This window comes from Scyliorhinus canicula, chromosome 8 (assembly GCF_902713615.1).
Source record: "Scyliorhinus canicula chromosome 8, sScyCan1.1, whole genome shotgun sequence".
In the NCBI taxonomy this organism is placed as follows: Eukaryota; Metazoa; Chordata; class Chondrichthyes; order Carcharhiniformes; family Scyliorhinidae; genus Scyliorhinus; species Scyliorhinus canicula.
Window position 1 is genome coordinate 95,198,991 of NC_052153.1, and position 14,077 is coordinate 95,213,067.

The 14,077-nt window shown below is 51.1% G+C and overlaps 1 protein-coding gene across 1 annotated transcript; it reads left to right on the forward strand.

Moving 5' to 3' along the window:
• Positions 1-284: 284 nt before the first annotated feature.
• LOC119969905 (translation initiation factor IF-2-like) lies at positions 285-11,499 on the forward strand. The gene is made up of 2 exons (XM_038803881.1): positions 285-316; positions 10,929-11,499. Exons 1-2 carry the CDS (start codon positions 285-287, stop codon positions 11,497-11,499), a joined length of 603 nt encoding a protein of 200 aa, XP_038659809.1.
• Positions 11,500-14,077: the final 2,578 nt, after the last annotated feature.

Genomic DNA, 14,077 nt, shown 5'->3' on the forward strand with positions numbered 1-14,077 from the left:
AGGGGTAATAGAGGTAATCGAGGAGGAACAATCAGAGGAGGTGGAGGATAAAGGGGTGGAGGATGGAAGTACCATCTAATAGGCTGTGGGGTGAGGGATAATGGGAAAGTTTATCGGAGGAGAGCTAATGGGAAAGGAGGTGTGGGAGAAAGGGATACAGCAGGGTATAGGCCAAGCGGGTATGGGAGAAATGGTACAAGGTGGAGAGTGTATGGGTGTGTGGAAGGAGTGGGGAGATATGAGAGAAGGGTGTGAGAGGATGAGGAGGGCATGGGAGGTGGAGGATGTTGGATGAGGAGATTATGGAAAGAGGAAGGTATGTAGAAAGTGGGTACAGGAGGAGGGTGGTGCAGGATGTGGGAGGTTGTGCATTTGTGATGATGTGACATGGTTGTGTGTATGTGATGAGTTGAGATGGTTGTGTGGTTGCGATGAAGGGATATGGATGTATGTTTGAGATGAGGGATATAGGTGTTGTTAAGGGATGATGGGATATGGGTGTGTGGTTTCGATGAGCGGATATTTGCGTGTTTGCTATGAGGGAATATGGGTGTGTGTGTAATGACAGGATATGGGTGTGTGGTTATAATGAGGGGATCAGGTTGTGTGTTTGTTATGAGGGGGTAGTGTATGTGTGATGTCGGATATGGGTGTGTGGGTGATGGTGGACTATGGGTGTGTGTTCGGGATGTGGGGATATATGTGTGTGGTTGTGATGAGGGGATATGGGTGTGTGGTTGTGACGAGGGGATATGGGTGTGTGTTTGTGATAAGGGGGTATGGGTGTATGGTTGTGATGAGGTGGAGATTTGTGTGTGTTTGGGATGTTGGGATATGGGTGTATGGTTGTGATGCGAGGAGATGGGTGTGTCTGTGTTGAGTGCACATGGATGTGTGGTTGGGATGAAGGGGTATATGTTAGTAAATGATAAGTGGATATGGGTGTGTGCTTTTGATGAGGGGGCATGGGGTGTATGTGATGACAGGATATGGGTGTGTAATTATCAACAGGGGATATGGGTGTGTGTGTGTAATGATGGGATGAGGGGTTATGTGTTGGTTGTGATTAGTGGATATGGGTGTGAGGTTGTGATGATGGGATATGGGGATGTGGTTGTGATGAGGGTGTATGGACTTGGACAAACTGATTAAAACAGCCCCTCTATTAGACAGTGATCGTTACTTGTTAACACAGATGTGCTACTGTACCGATATGGCTAATAGGCATAAAGTGAGCTAATAAGTACTGCTCAAATATTTCCGCAGTGTTAGAAGTCCTAATGTACACAGGCAATTCAGAATGAAATGATACTATGATTTGATTGACAGCGGACAATGATAACATTGGTTGTGGTTTAATGGAAAGATTTTGAAGTGTCATTTTGGGTGCGATTGGTGGGGTGTTTCTCGATGCTCGCGTTGGTTATTTAATGGTATTTAGTGCCAGAAATGAGCCCATGAGCTTCTCGTCATTACTGGCTATCTCGCCGTCTGATTCGACAGACTCAAGTTGGGACTCGAACCCAGAGCCCTGTTCGTGCTAACCACTGTGCCTCAGCGTCTCGCCAGTAACAAGGGGGAGCTGCCTTTAAGACCTCTCTCGCCACTCACTCCCAGTCAACACACAAGCATGGCAGCGCGCACACCTGCTCCTCGTTTTGGGGATGCTGACCTAACAAGGCTTCTCAAAGGAGTGGATGTGAGACGGGACATCCTGTTCCCCTGAGGTGATTGGATGAGCAGCAGCAGGACCACCCCTGGGAGGCAGTGGCAGCGACTGTCAGTGCAGGCAGCGTGACCAGGAGGATTGCTGTACAATGTAGTAAGAAGGCCGATGAGCTCCACAGAGCTGCAAGGATAAGTGACCACCTCCCTCCTGGCATCAGTGCTGCCTGCCACCCCTCAAATTCACAACATCACCCCCCCCCCCCCCCCCCCCCCCCCCCCACACACACAAATCACTGGCTGACACCTTGCACCCTCCCTACAGCTGACCTTGGTGCATACTCCTCAGCACCCCCTGGCACCCACCAGCACAACCCTTCATGCCCAGATGCGGTGCCCACACATGCAACCTACAATAGAGCCCCCTGACCCATCAAGCGCACTCACTATGTCTTCTGTCCCCGCAGGAGAAGATAGCCCATAATATGCGGGAAAGGGCCAAGACTGGGAGCGGAGTGCCAGAGATCCAAGTCCTCACCCCTATGAGAAACCTGGAGATTGCGGGGTTGACCGTGGAGAGAGCAGTCACCGGCAGCGAGGTTGGCCTGTCCCAGAGAGGCATGGATTAATTCCCCCTTCCCCAGATGACCTGTCTCAAGAGAGTTTTCATGTCAGATAAAATGATCCTTCCCTCTCACTGAAGACATGTTTATTCTTTTGCAGGATCTCCCTATCTCCCTCTCATGGGGCTGGGCCATTTGGAGTTGTCACCCCGCCCTGTCACCCAAGAGACCACCTCAGAGGAGAGCTGTGAGGAGACCACCAACAAGGCACCACAGATATCACCCCACTTTCCACCAGCGCAGAGACACACGCATCAGTGGGTGACATTAGTGGCCAGGCTTCTGTGGCACAATCTGGTGAGCACCACACAGTTGCAGATGCACATCAGGTGTAGACAGGAATGTTGGAGGGAGTCAGCAATTGGAGGTGTTCTGGATTTCAGGACTCAGCTCAGTCCCATCAGATACCGAGCCTCAGGGTATCGCAGAGCTGATGCAGTTGGTATGACACGGCTGTAGATTCAGAAGGGGATGTCAGTGACATTCCAGCGAGTGCATAGCCGATTGTAGGAGTCCCAAAGGCTACGGGTGCAGGTGCTAATGCCAACAATACGTGGCACTGAGGTCAACACCAGTCGGGTAGTGACCGCAGTTGAAAACCTGGAGCACGAGGTCAACATCTTGAGTGCTGGTGTCCAAAGCATGGCTCAGTCCGTGGCCAGCATGGCTGAGGGCTTGACATAATGTCCTAATTGCTCAGGGATGTGTCCCAGGTGGACTTTGCCGGGGCACTTCTGAGCACGGCCCAGTCACCAAGGAGCATCCCTGAGAGCGACGACACCATGGCGCAGACAATGGTGAGTCACCAGGTCTAGCCGAGCCAGATAATGCAGAGGCCTCTGGAGTTCAATCCAGCTACACTTCAGTTCCATGGAGCCCTCAGTGCCCCTTGGGCACCGTCAGAGAGGAGGAGGCGCTGGAGGCCAAACCAGGGCCTGCCACCAAGGAGACTACAGCAGTTTCCAATTCTTCCGAATCCAACCCCCTCCACACTGGCACAATTCCAGGGCAGCGAGCAGAACAGGGTGGTATGGGAATTCCAGTGACACCGGTAAGTCTGCCGAGACCCTCCGCCTCCAGGCCCTCCAGTGAACTTCCAACAAAGGCACAAAAGGCCACAGGGCATGAAAAGCAGCAGGCTGCCTACACCTCTAATGTACAACCTGAGGACTCACCTAGATGTAGCAGTAGACCACATAAAATCAATAAGATTGGGATCACTCAGTGAGCACTGGTGTTTGTTTTGGGTGTGGGGGATTCAAAATTTGTAGCTGGGGGGAATGGAAATGTCCAATATGCAATGTTAAAACATGTCACACCTGATGCATGTGAAGCCTCTGTCACATTAATCTTCATAGCGGGCCTTCCTGCACCCCCACCCCCTGTTGCCCTCTGCTCCCCCCACGCCCCACGGCCCCAGTGATCTAAGATTAAATGCCCCCAGTGCACACCCCATTCAGAGGATGGGTGTAAGCACACTGTCAACAGAAAGAGAGGAGTCAGACTTTGGCATAAACTGAGGGGCACCAGAGCTTACCTCACAGGGAGTTCTCATCATTCTCCTGCCTTGTATAGTGTCTCACGGACGGTGCTGACACAGGCTCATCACGCTGTGAGGGTGGAGCAGGGTAGTCGGGGAGTTGGGGGGGAGGAAGGAGGGGAATGAGGGAAGGAGGGGAATGGGGGAGGAGAGGAATGGGGGAAGGAGGGGAATGGGGGAAGGAGGGGAATGGGGAAGGGGATAAGCTGATGGACAAAGCCTCGTCCTGTGAGAAGCAGGCGAGGATGAGGGCCTGCCTGGTCCTCTGGGGATGTTGGACCCTTGCCGACACAGGCCCATCATCCTGGAGTGATGTAACACGACCATGGGAGGGTGGAACAGGGTGGCAGGGGCAAGAGGGGGTGGGGGGTTTGGGGTTGTGATCGGGGACAAATGGGGAGGGGGGAGCGGGAGCTGGGGCATAGTTGTGGGGGATAAGGAGAGGGGGTGCAATGCCAGATGAAGCCATGCCCTATGAGAAGTGGGCGAGCATGAGGGCCTCCAAGGTCCTCTGGGCATGCCAGACCCTGGCTCCCCAGGCTTGTCCTCCAGACTTTTCCGGTCCAGCTCCGCCTCGGAGTTGGCTGCATGTACCTCCTTCTTCACCTCCAGCACATCACCCTGCTGCTGTGCCAGGCTGTGGAGGGCACAGCAGACAACCACAAAGTGATGACCCTGCGGGGAGTGTACTGCAGTGTCCCACCAGAGTGGTCGATTTTCAGCAGTGCATTGCATCATGGGCCTCGTTATATCAGGTCTCTGCATCAGTCACGGGCCTCTGTACTGACATCATTAGCCAGACCCTAAGCGGAGACCGCTCATCCCCCAAGAGCCATCTAGTCACTTGGGATGTCCGTCAAAGATGCCAGGGATCTTCAAGTGTCCTCGGATGGAACTGTCATGCACACTTCCTGGGAAGCGTGCACACACGTGCATGATCCTGAGGTGGTGGTCACAGATGAGTTGGACATTCAGAGAGTGGAACCCCTTCCTGTTGATGAAGAGCACTCCCGGACCATCCAGTGTGCACAAGGCAACATGCGTGCCATCTGTTACCCCCTGGACCTTGGGCATCCCGGCGATAGTGAAGAATCCTGCTGCCCAGGCATCTTGATGGGCATGTACCAGATCAAAGTTTATATAGTCAGCTTCCTGAGCAAACAACGCATCCTTAACTTCATAAATGCATTTATGGGCTGTTGGTTGGGATATGCCACACAAGTCCCCGCTCAAGCCCTGGAATGAACACAAGGTGTAGAATTTCAGGACTGCAGTGACCTTGACAGCCATTGCGAGCGGGTAACCTCCTCCTCCATGTGGTGCCAAGTCCGCAAGGTCATGTTGAGGCAAAGCCTTCTGCAGCACATGCTTCCCGACATCTATTTGAAAGACCAGCGATGCCTGCGCACCTTGGGCCGTCACCACCCTCCTCCTCTGGGTGCATCATTGGCCTGATGGGCGGTCCGGTCCTCAGCACATGAGGTAGGCCCCTGCATATAGGCTGCTGCCTCCAGCCCCTGTCGACGCTGCTGCCGCCTTCTCCGGCATCTGACCTGCCAACATTGCCACAGGGCAGCTTCCATGGGGTCCACAATTTTAAAGAATTGGAGAGGGTGAAGGACAGTTTTTAGCGTATGAGGTAGACAGGACAGACCCTTGGGTGCCCTAGGCCACCCCCACCCTCACATCCCTGCCATCCCTCATGGTGCCATCCAACATGCCCTTCACATGAACCCCTGTTGCAGTAGTGGCCCTTTGGCACTGGACCCCAGACCCTTTACCCCAGACACCAGCTTGTGATGTTACCTGGACCAGGCACTGGTTATCTCCCTGATCTACGTACACACCCTCTGGTCCCAAGGATGCCCCCAGTGCTGTAGCCCAGCTCTTGGGTGTTGGAATGTTGGCTCCTACCTCTGTTGCGTTGATGGCTCCGGAGCTCAGAACAAATGTCCAGGCCTCACAGTCTAATTGGGATGCTAGGCAATAACACCTGCTTCATGGCATGCCTACTCACGGTAATCTACTTGGGACTATTTTGTTTATTAAATGGTCAACAATTACAAAAGGAAAAACAGATAAAAACTAATTATTTACATCACAGTAACCATTAATCAACATTTGCTCTCGGCATAAATACAAAGCTCCAACAGTGCAGTTATACTAAGAAAACCAAATGCACAGTGGACAGTAAACAGTCAACAGTATATTAAAGTCCTCAGTAGTCTGCAAGAGCATGCCTTCAGCAATCCACCCCATTCTCCCCCTCCCAGTATTGTTCCACTGCCTCTATGAAGGTGGGTACTGTAAGAGGTCTTCCAACACCAGGTTAAAGTCTATCAGGTTTGTTTCAAATCACTAGCTTTCAGAGCACTTCTCCTTCCTCAGATGAATGGAGAGGTAGATTCCAGAAACATATATATAGACAAAGTCAAAGATGCAAGACAATGCTTTGAATGCGAGCAATTACAGGTAATTAAGTCTTTACAGATCCAGAGAGAAGGGTAATCCCAGGTTAAAGAGGTGTGAATTGTCTCAAGCCAGGACAGTTGGTAGGATTTTGCAAGCCGATCATCTATGAAGACGAACAACTTGAAGGTCATCCCCACACCCCCACTACTTGCCTTCAAACAACCATGCAATCTCTGCAAGACGTGCCAGATCATCGACATGGGGACCACCATTACATGTGAGAACACCACCCACCAGGTGCGCGGTACATACTTGTGTGACTTGGTCAACGTTGTCTACCCCATACGCTGCAGGAAAGGATGTCCCGAAGCGTGGTACATTGGCGAGACCATGCAGATGCTGCGACAACAGATGAACGGACATCGCGCGACAATCGCCAGGCAGGAATGTTCCCTTCCAATCGGGGAACACTTCAGCAGTCAAGGGCATTCAGCCTCCGATCTCCGGGTAAACATTCTCCAAGGTGGCCTTCAGGCTGCGCGACAACGCAGAATTGCTGAACAGAAACTTACAGCCATGTTCCGCACACATGAGTGTGGCTTCAACCAGGACCTTGGATTCATGACGCATTACATTCACCCCCACCCCCTCCCCTCCCATCTGCCCTGGGCTTGCAAAATCCTACCAACGGTCCTGGCTTGAGACAATTCACAACTCCTTAACCTGGAATCACCCCATATCTTTGGATCTGTAAAGACTTAATTGCCTGCAATTGCTCGCATTCAAAGCATTGTCTTGCATCTTTGACTTTGTCCATATATATGTTTCTGGAATCTACCTCTTCATTCACCTGAGGAAGGTAGTAAGAATTCTTACAACACCAGGTTAAAGTCCAACAGGTTTGTTTCAAACACTAGCTTTCGGAGCACTGCGCATTCCTCAGGTGAAGGAGCAGTGCTCTGAAAGCTAGTGTTTGAAACAAACCTGTTGGACTTTGACCTGGTGTTGTAAGACTTCTTACTGTGCTCACCCCAGTCCAACGCCGGCATCTCCACACCTGAGGAAGGAGCAGTGCTCCGAAAGCTAGTGATTTGAAACAAACCTGTTGGATTTTAACCTGGTGTTGTAAGACTTCTTACTGTGCTCATACCAGTCCAACGCCGGAATCTCCACATCATGTCTATGAAAGTGCTCAGTCAAGTCCATCTCCAGCACTGGCAGCAGGCCAGCCCACAACTTCCGGATCCTTACTCCAGGCCAGAGAAGCAGAAGAAGCAGCAGCAACCAAGCATGTGGCCTCCAGGTGGTGTCAGCTACCAGCAGGCATGAGCAGCAAGTATAGCATACAGCCATCTGCAGATTCGCATGAAGCTCAACCAAGTAGATGAAAGTCAAGAAAATAAGGGACAAAGCTGAAAGGAGCACTGCTCAAACTAAAACAAAGATCAATGGAGACTTCAAAAACTCAAATCAAAATGTGGTCAAAGGGGTCTATAAAACACCCCAGACCCTGCGGTGCCCACTGAGCATGGAAGGCCATAATAATGCCAGTGTACTCCGCATACTCCCTCTCGAGGGACACCCGGCCATGAATGGAGCCCTTGGAAGAGGAGTGTTTCTACTTGGGAGCTGTGAAGTGCTCACTTTGCTAGAATTGCCAATTCTCCATTAGCAATAGCCTTCAGCTGTGCAGTCAGCGACTGCCACGGTCAGTGGGAGTTAAAGTGACCTTCACCATATTAGCACGGCTGTGGTTGTCACGGCGGTGTTTGGTGGGACAGAGGCAGTAGCTGGAGTCGCCCCCATTATGGGTATAAACGAGGGAGGTGGCATGCTGGGCACATGAGCACTGGACCACCGCCACCCCCCAGCCCTGGGGGTGACCCATCAGATGGTGGCCTGCCCCCTTGACCGATCCTGACCCCCCCAGAAGCTCCCCCTCACCCCATGCACTGTGGCAGTGGCCCCAGTGTCGCAGGCCTGACTTCCCGGTTCCAAAGATAGCTGCTCGCCTCCTCGGATCCCTGCAGCAGCTATTCTGGTAGCTTCACGTTTTTTGAATAGGTGTACTAAATGGCACCCACGTGACTGCTCACTGGGGAGACCCACGGTGGTCGTTTGATAGGAAGTCCTTCCCGTTAATGATATGGAGATTGGGTTTAATTGGTGATAATTGCTTTTTCGCCATGTTGCAGCAGCATCAGGATCTTGCCAACGGAGTGACCCTGTTAGATCGGAAACCAATCACGCCCGTCATGGTTCTCAATTTCAGCCTCTCCCGCTATCTAACCAGTCCACTCTTTTGCGTCCGGTGCAATGACGCCTGTAGATCGCACTCATTAAAAGCTAAAGGGGTACTTTCAAGGCTTAAAATGTAAATGCTATTTTTGTTGAAATTTAAGCAGCAGTTCTACTAATATATGTAGTGCTGTCACTGCTGTATGACAGTTAGATTTGCAGCCCAGGAGATTTTAATTATTAATCACGCCCTCTGAGAAACAGATGCCATAATCAGTTGAGATTCTCCAAATCAAAAGTAACTTGCCTGCATAATAAGGCCTCTGTTTCCCTGTATTCTTTGCAGTTTGAGATGAAGTCCTTTGTATTTCAAAACCACTTTCTTTTGGCTTGATTTGTACGAGCAGCATCATTCTGAACAATTGGGCTTCAAGTCATTATTCCTATCACCTTCCCTTCATAGCGACCAGACTGAAAACTCTCTGATCTCCACTACGACGAGAAATAAGGAATGATAGCAACTAACATTCATATTATTATTTTTATTTTCTAGCTGTATACTGCAGTTACAATTATGTGGATTTTAACTTTGTGTGGTAGTATAAAATGGGTGAGAGTGCTTTGGCCCTCAATTTTAAATCTTTCCCGAACTGAAGCCACTGCAATAAAAATCAGGAAGGATGTAAAACAGTTTTATATTATTGCAAAATGTCAACATCTATCCGAAACAGTGACCACATGACTCCTGTCTAACAACAGCAAAAGGTTGTGATCACAGTGCTGCTGTGTTTTGGCAGCTGTACTGGCAGTGGCTCAGTCGGTAGGATTCTTGCCTCTGAGTCAGAAGTTGGTGTGTTCTCAGATTCTCGACAGGCCAGGATTTTCTACGGTGACCCCAGATGGTGCTGTTGAGACCAGAAGTGGATGCTACATGATTGAGAAGTCCATCTCATTCTGAGAGATCATTTAAATACCAACAGGTGTGCAGACCATCTTGTTTCAGAATGGAGGTAGGCTGCACCGTTGAAGTTGTTGCTGCCATTATTATAGGCCTGTCAGTACTCAGAGCAAAGTTGCACAGTCCAAAAAACTAAGGTACCCTTCAAAGCTCAGCCTGCCCTGAAAACCCAGCTTGCCGTTAAGACCCAGCCTGCCCTGAAGACCCAGCTTGACCTGAAGACCCAGCCTGTCCTGAAGACCCAGCTTGCCTTGAAGACCCAGCCTTCCAATAAGACAAACCTTGAAGACCCAGGCTGCCCTGAAGACCCAGCCTGTCCTTAAAACCCAGCTTGCCTTGAAGACCCAGCCTTCCCTTAAAACACAGCCTGCGCTGAAGACCCAGCCTGCCCTGAAGATCCAGCCTGCCCTGAAAACCCAGCTTGACCTGAAGACCCAGCCTGTCCTGAAGACCCAGCTTGTCCTTAAGACCCAGCCTGCCCTTAAGACCCAGCCTGCCCTGAAGACCCAGCCTGCCCTGAACACCCAGCTAACCCCTGAAGACCCAGCTTGCCCTGAAGACCCAGCCTGCCCTGAAGACCCAGCCTGCCCTGAAGACCCAGCCTGCCCTGAAGACCCAGCATGTCCTGAAGACCCAGCCTGCCCTGAAGACCTACCTTGCTCTGAAGACCCAGCCTGCCCTGAAGACCCAGCCTGCCCTGAAGACCCAGCCTGCCCTGAACACCCAGCTAACCCCTGAAGACCCAACTTGCCCTGAAGACCCAGCCTGCCCTGAAGACCCAGCTTGCCCTGAAGGACCAGCCTGCCCTGAAGACCCAGCATGTCCTGAAGACCCAGCCTGCCCTGAAGACCTACCTTACTCTGAAGACCCAGCCTGCCCTGAAGACCTACCTTGCTCTGAAGACCCAGCCTGCCCTGAAGACCCAGCCTGCCCTGAAAATCCAGCTTGCCCTTAAGACCCAGACTGCCCTGAAGACCCAGCCTGTCCTGAAGACCCAGCTTGCCTTCAAGACCCAGCCTTCCAATAAGACAATCCTTGAAGACCCAGGCTGCCCTGAAGACCCAGCCTGCCCTGAAGATCCAGCCTGCCCTGAAAACCCAGCTTGACCTGAAGACCCAGCCTGTCCTGAAGACCCAGCTTGTACTTAAGACCCAGCCTGCCCTGAAGACCCAGCTTGCCCTGAAGACCCAGCCTGCCCTGAAGACCCAGCATGTCCTGAAGATCCAGCCTGCCCTGAAGACCTACCTTGCTCTGAAGACCCAGCCTGCCCTGAAGACCCAGCTTGCCCTGAAGACCCAGCCTGCCCTGAAGACCCAGCCTGCCCTGAACACCCAGCTAACCCCTGAAGACCCAGCTTGCCCTGAAGACCCAGCCTGCCCTGAAGACCCAGCTTGCTCTGAAGACCCAGCCTGCCCTGAAAATCCAGCTTGCCCTTAAGACCCAGACTGCCCTGAAGACCCAGCCTGTCCTGAAGACCCAGCTTGCCTTGAAGACCCAGCCTTCCAATAAGACAAACCTTGAAGACCCAGGCTGCCCTGAAGACCCAGCCTGCCCTGAAGATCCAGCCTGCCCTGAAAACCCAGCTTGACCTGAAGACCCAGCCTGTCCTGAAGACCCAGCTTGTCCTTAAGACCCAGCCTGCCCTGAAGACCCAGCTTGCCGTGAAGACCCAGCATGTCCTGAAAACCCAGCATGTCCTGAAAACCCAGCCTGCTCTGAAGACCTACCTTGCTCTGAAGACCCAGCCTGCCCTGAAGACACAGCCTGCCCTGAAGACCCAGCCTGCCCTGAAGACCTACCTTGCTCTGAAGACCCAGCCTGCCCTGAAGACCCAGCCTGCCCTTAAGACCCAGCTAAGCCCTGAAGACCCAGCTTGCCCTGAAGACCCAGCTTGCCCTGAAGGACCAGCCTGCCCTGAAGACCCAGCATGTCCTGAAGATCCAGCCTGCCCTGAAGACCTACCTTACTCTGAAGACCCAGCCTGCCCTGAAGACCTACCTTGCTCTGAAGACCCAGCCTGCCCTGAAGACCCAGCCTGCCCTGAAAATCCAGCTTGCCCTTAAGACCCAGACTGCCCTGAAGACCCAGCCATCCCTGAACACCCTGCCTGCCCTGAAGACCCAGCTTGCCCTGAAAACCCATAAGAACATAAGACATAGGAGCAAATGAGACCTCTTGGCACATCGAGTCTGCTCCGCCATTCAATCATTGCTGATATTTTCTCATCCCCATTCTCCTGCCTTCCCCCCATAATGCCTGATCCCCTTATTAATCAAGAGCTTGCCCTGATGATCCAGCTTGCCCTTAAGAGCCAGCTTGTCGTGAAAACCCAGCTTGCCCTGAAGACCCAGCCTGCCCTGACAATGCAACCTACAGTAAAGACACAGCCTACACTACAGTCTCAGGCTGCACTGAAAATCAAGAATTCCCTGAAGACCCAGTCAACAGCCCAGACCTGACAGTGTGAGAAGACCTATTATTCAGTGAAGTAGGCACTCTCAAGGTTGGAGGAACAAGACACTTGTTGGCAAGGCAGAAGGGAGATTTTGGGTTGCCACATGGTTCAATGATGAATCCCTGCATATTCTTCTCAAGGATAAGTGGGAAATGTAAGAGGTTGTCCTCCCCAGGCACAGGAGGAGGGATCCTCCTGGCCTAACCAGTCAAGCCTGACTAGATGCAGCAGGGGATGTCAGCAGCTATTGGGTCATCTGGAGAACCTGCATGCAGTACTGCAAATGCATGAATGATATTGTTCATTCCAGCAAAGTGAGTACACCGCACCTCAGTTGCCTTACAAATAGCTATATGTAAGAGTGTGGTTGTCGGGAAGAGCAATATCATTCAGTTGGTGGCAATAGAGTCAGATTGCTGCAGTTCCTGTAACAGGAATGGATGGATGTAGCGTGATCAATGTGTGTTAGTCTGTCAGCGGCGACCGTTGCAATATCAATCCAGAGTGTCCACAAATAGACACATTTGAATGCCCCAAAAATGGACAACTCGGCTTTCACCCATTTAGGCATATTGTCTGTATTATCAGGAAATGCCAGTGCTCTTCTTTGATCCTGCAGCTTGCTCACAACCGAGGTAAACTGCAACAATAGAGGTTGAAAGTGTATCTTTATTTGACTTGTAGAATGATGAGTGAAGGGTCATCTGAATCTTGTTTGTATGAGCACCTCCTGAACTTCTCTTAGGCCTATGTCATTGCATTTTTCATGTGAATATTTCCAGATTCTTTAGCTGGTCATCAGTTTCCTCATCATCTTCCATGGCTGACGATGCCCCATGCTTTAATATATCCTCAATGGTCGGGCCTGCCCCTTCTGGACCACCAAAATATACAAAGCACAGCAGACCACCACAATTCTGAAAACTCTTGTTGGGATATAAAAGCAAAAGACTCCGGATGTTGGAAACCTGAAATAAAAACAGAACATGCTGGAAAATCCCAGCAGCCCCGGCAGCATCTGTGGACAGCGAAACAGAGTTAACGGGTGCAATTATCCTGAATGAAGATTAAGTGCTCGCACCAGAGTGATTCCCAACGGCTGCAGGAGCGAACCCGATGTGCCACGCGTTGGCATTTAAAATTTATTTTTAAGGGGTGGAATAGTGGTGCAGAGGTTAGCACTGCTGCCTCACAGCGCTGAGGACCTGGGTTCATTCCCGGCCCTGGGTCACTGTCTGTGTGGAGTTTGCACATTCTCCCTGTGTTTGCATGGGTCTCACTCCCACAAACCCAATGATGTGCAGGTTAGGTAGATTGGCCATGCTTAGTTACTCCTTGGAACAAATGAGTTGGGCACTCTAAAAAAAATTTTTGAACAAAAAAATATATATTTTTTGAAATATCAGGGTTTTTGTGCCATTTCATGCCATATGATATATTATTTTAAAAGATGATCAGGGTTTTCACTATTGCTGAAAGGGGCAGGGCCTAATCTCTCTGACAAGGTGCGCTTAAGTGTGCCCCAATGTCACCAATGCAGCTTCCTCCCCCAGATCAGGGGCAAAGCCCTACACCCTAATCGCTAGCAAAGGCCCCCTTATCAGTCCTCACCTTTACCCCCTCAATCCCCCCTCATCCCCCAGCCCCCCAGTTCCCCCCTTCAGCCCCCCCACCCCCCGATCGTCTGCTTCAGGCCCTGATGCCTGGCAGTGCTAACCTGACACCTTGCACATCGATGGGTGGAAAGCGGGTGAGTACACTCCCTACAATTGCCTCCAGTGTGCCAAGGGGTGTCCTTCATGGGAGGTGGGAGTCAGGGAGGCTTGTGCTAGGCTGGAGGGGGTCTTTCCTGGGATTTGGGTAATTTGGCTGTTCTTCCCAACTACAGCCAGCCTTTAACACTTTAAACAGTCTGTCAGCATCTCAAAATTAAAGCTCTCTGAGAATAAAGTGAAAGTCTTCACATCTGCAACCGAAAGACGGTCAATGTCAATTTGAAAGATATGTGAGATGGAGGTAAAAATATTTCCATTAATGTGGTATAACACTCTGAAGTGTTTTTTTCCACAGACAATTGTATTTCCCTTTAAAGTATTAAAGCCTCTCTGCAAGTTTAGAATCCTAAAAGCTTTGAACTGCATTTTTACATTCAATTTCATGGACCACAGCCTTTTATAAGCCTTTTC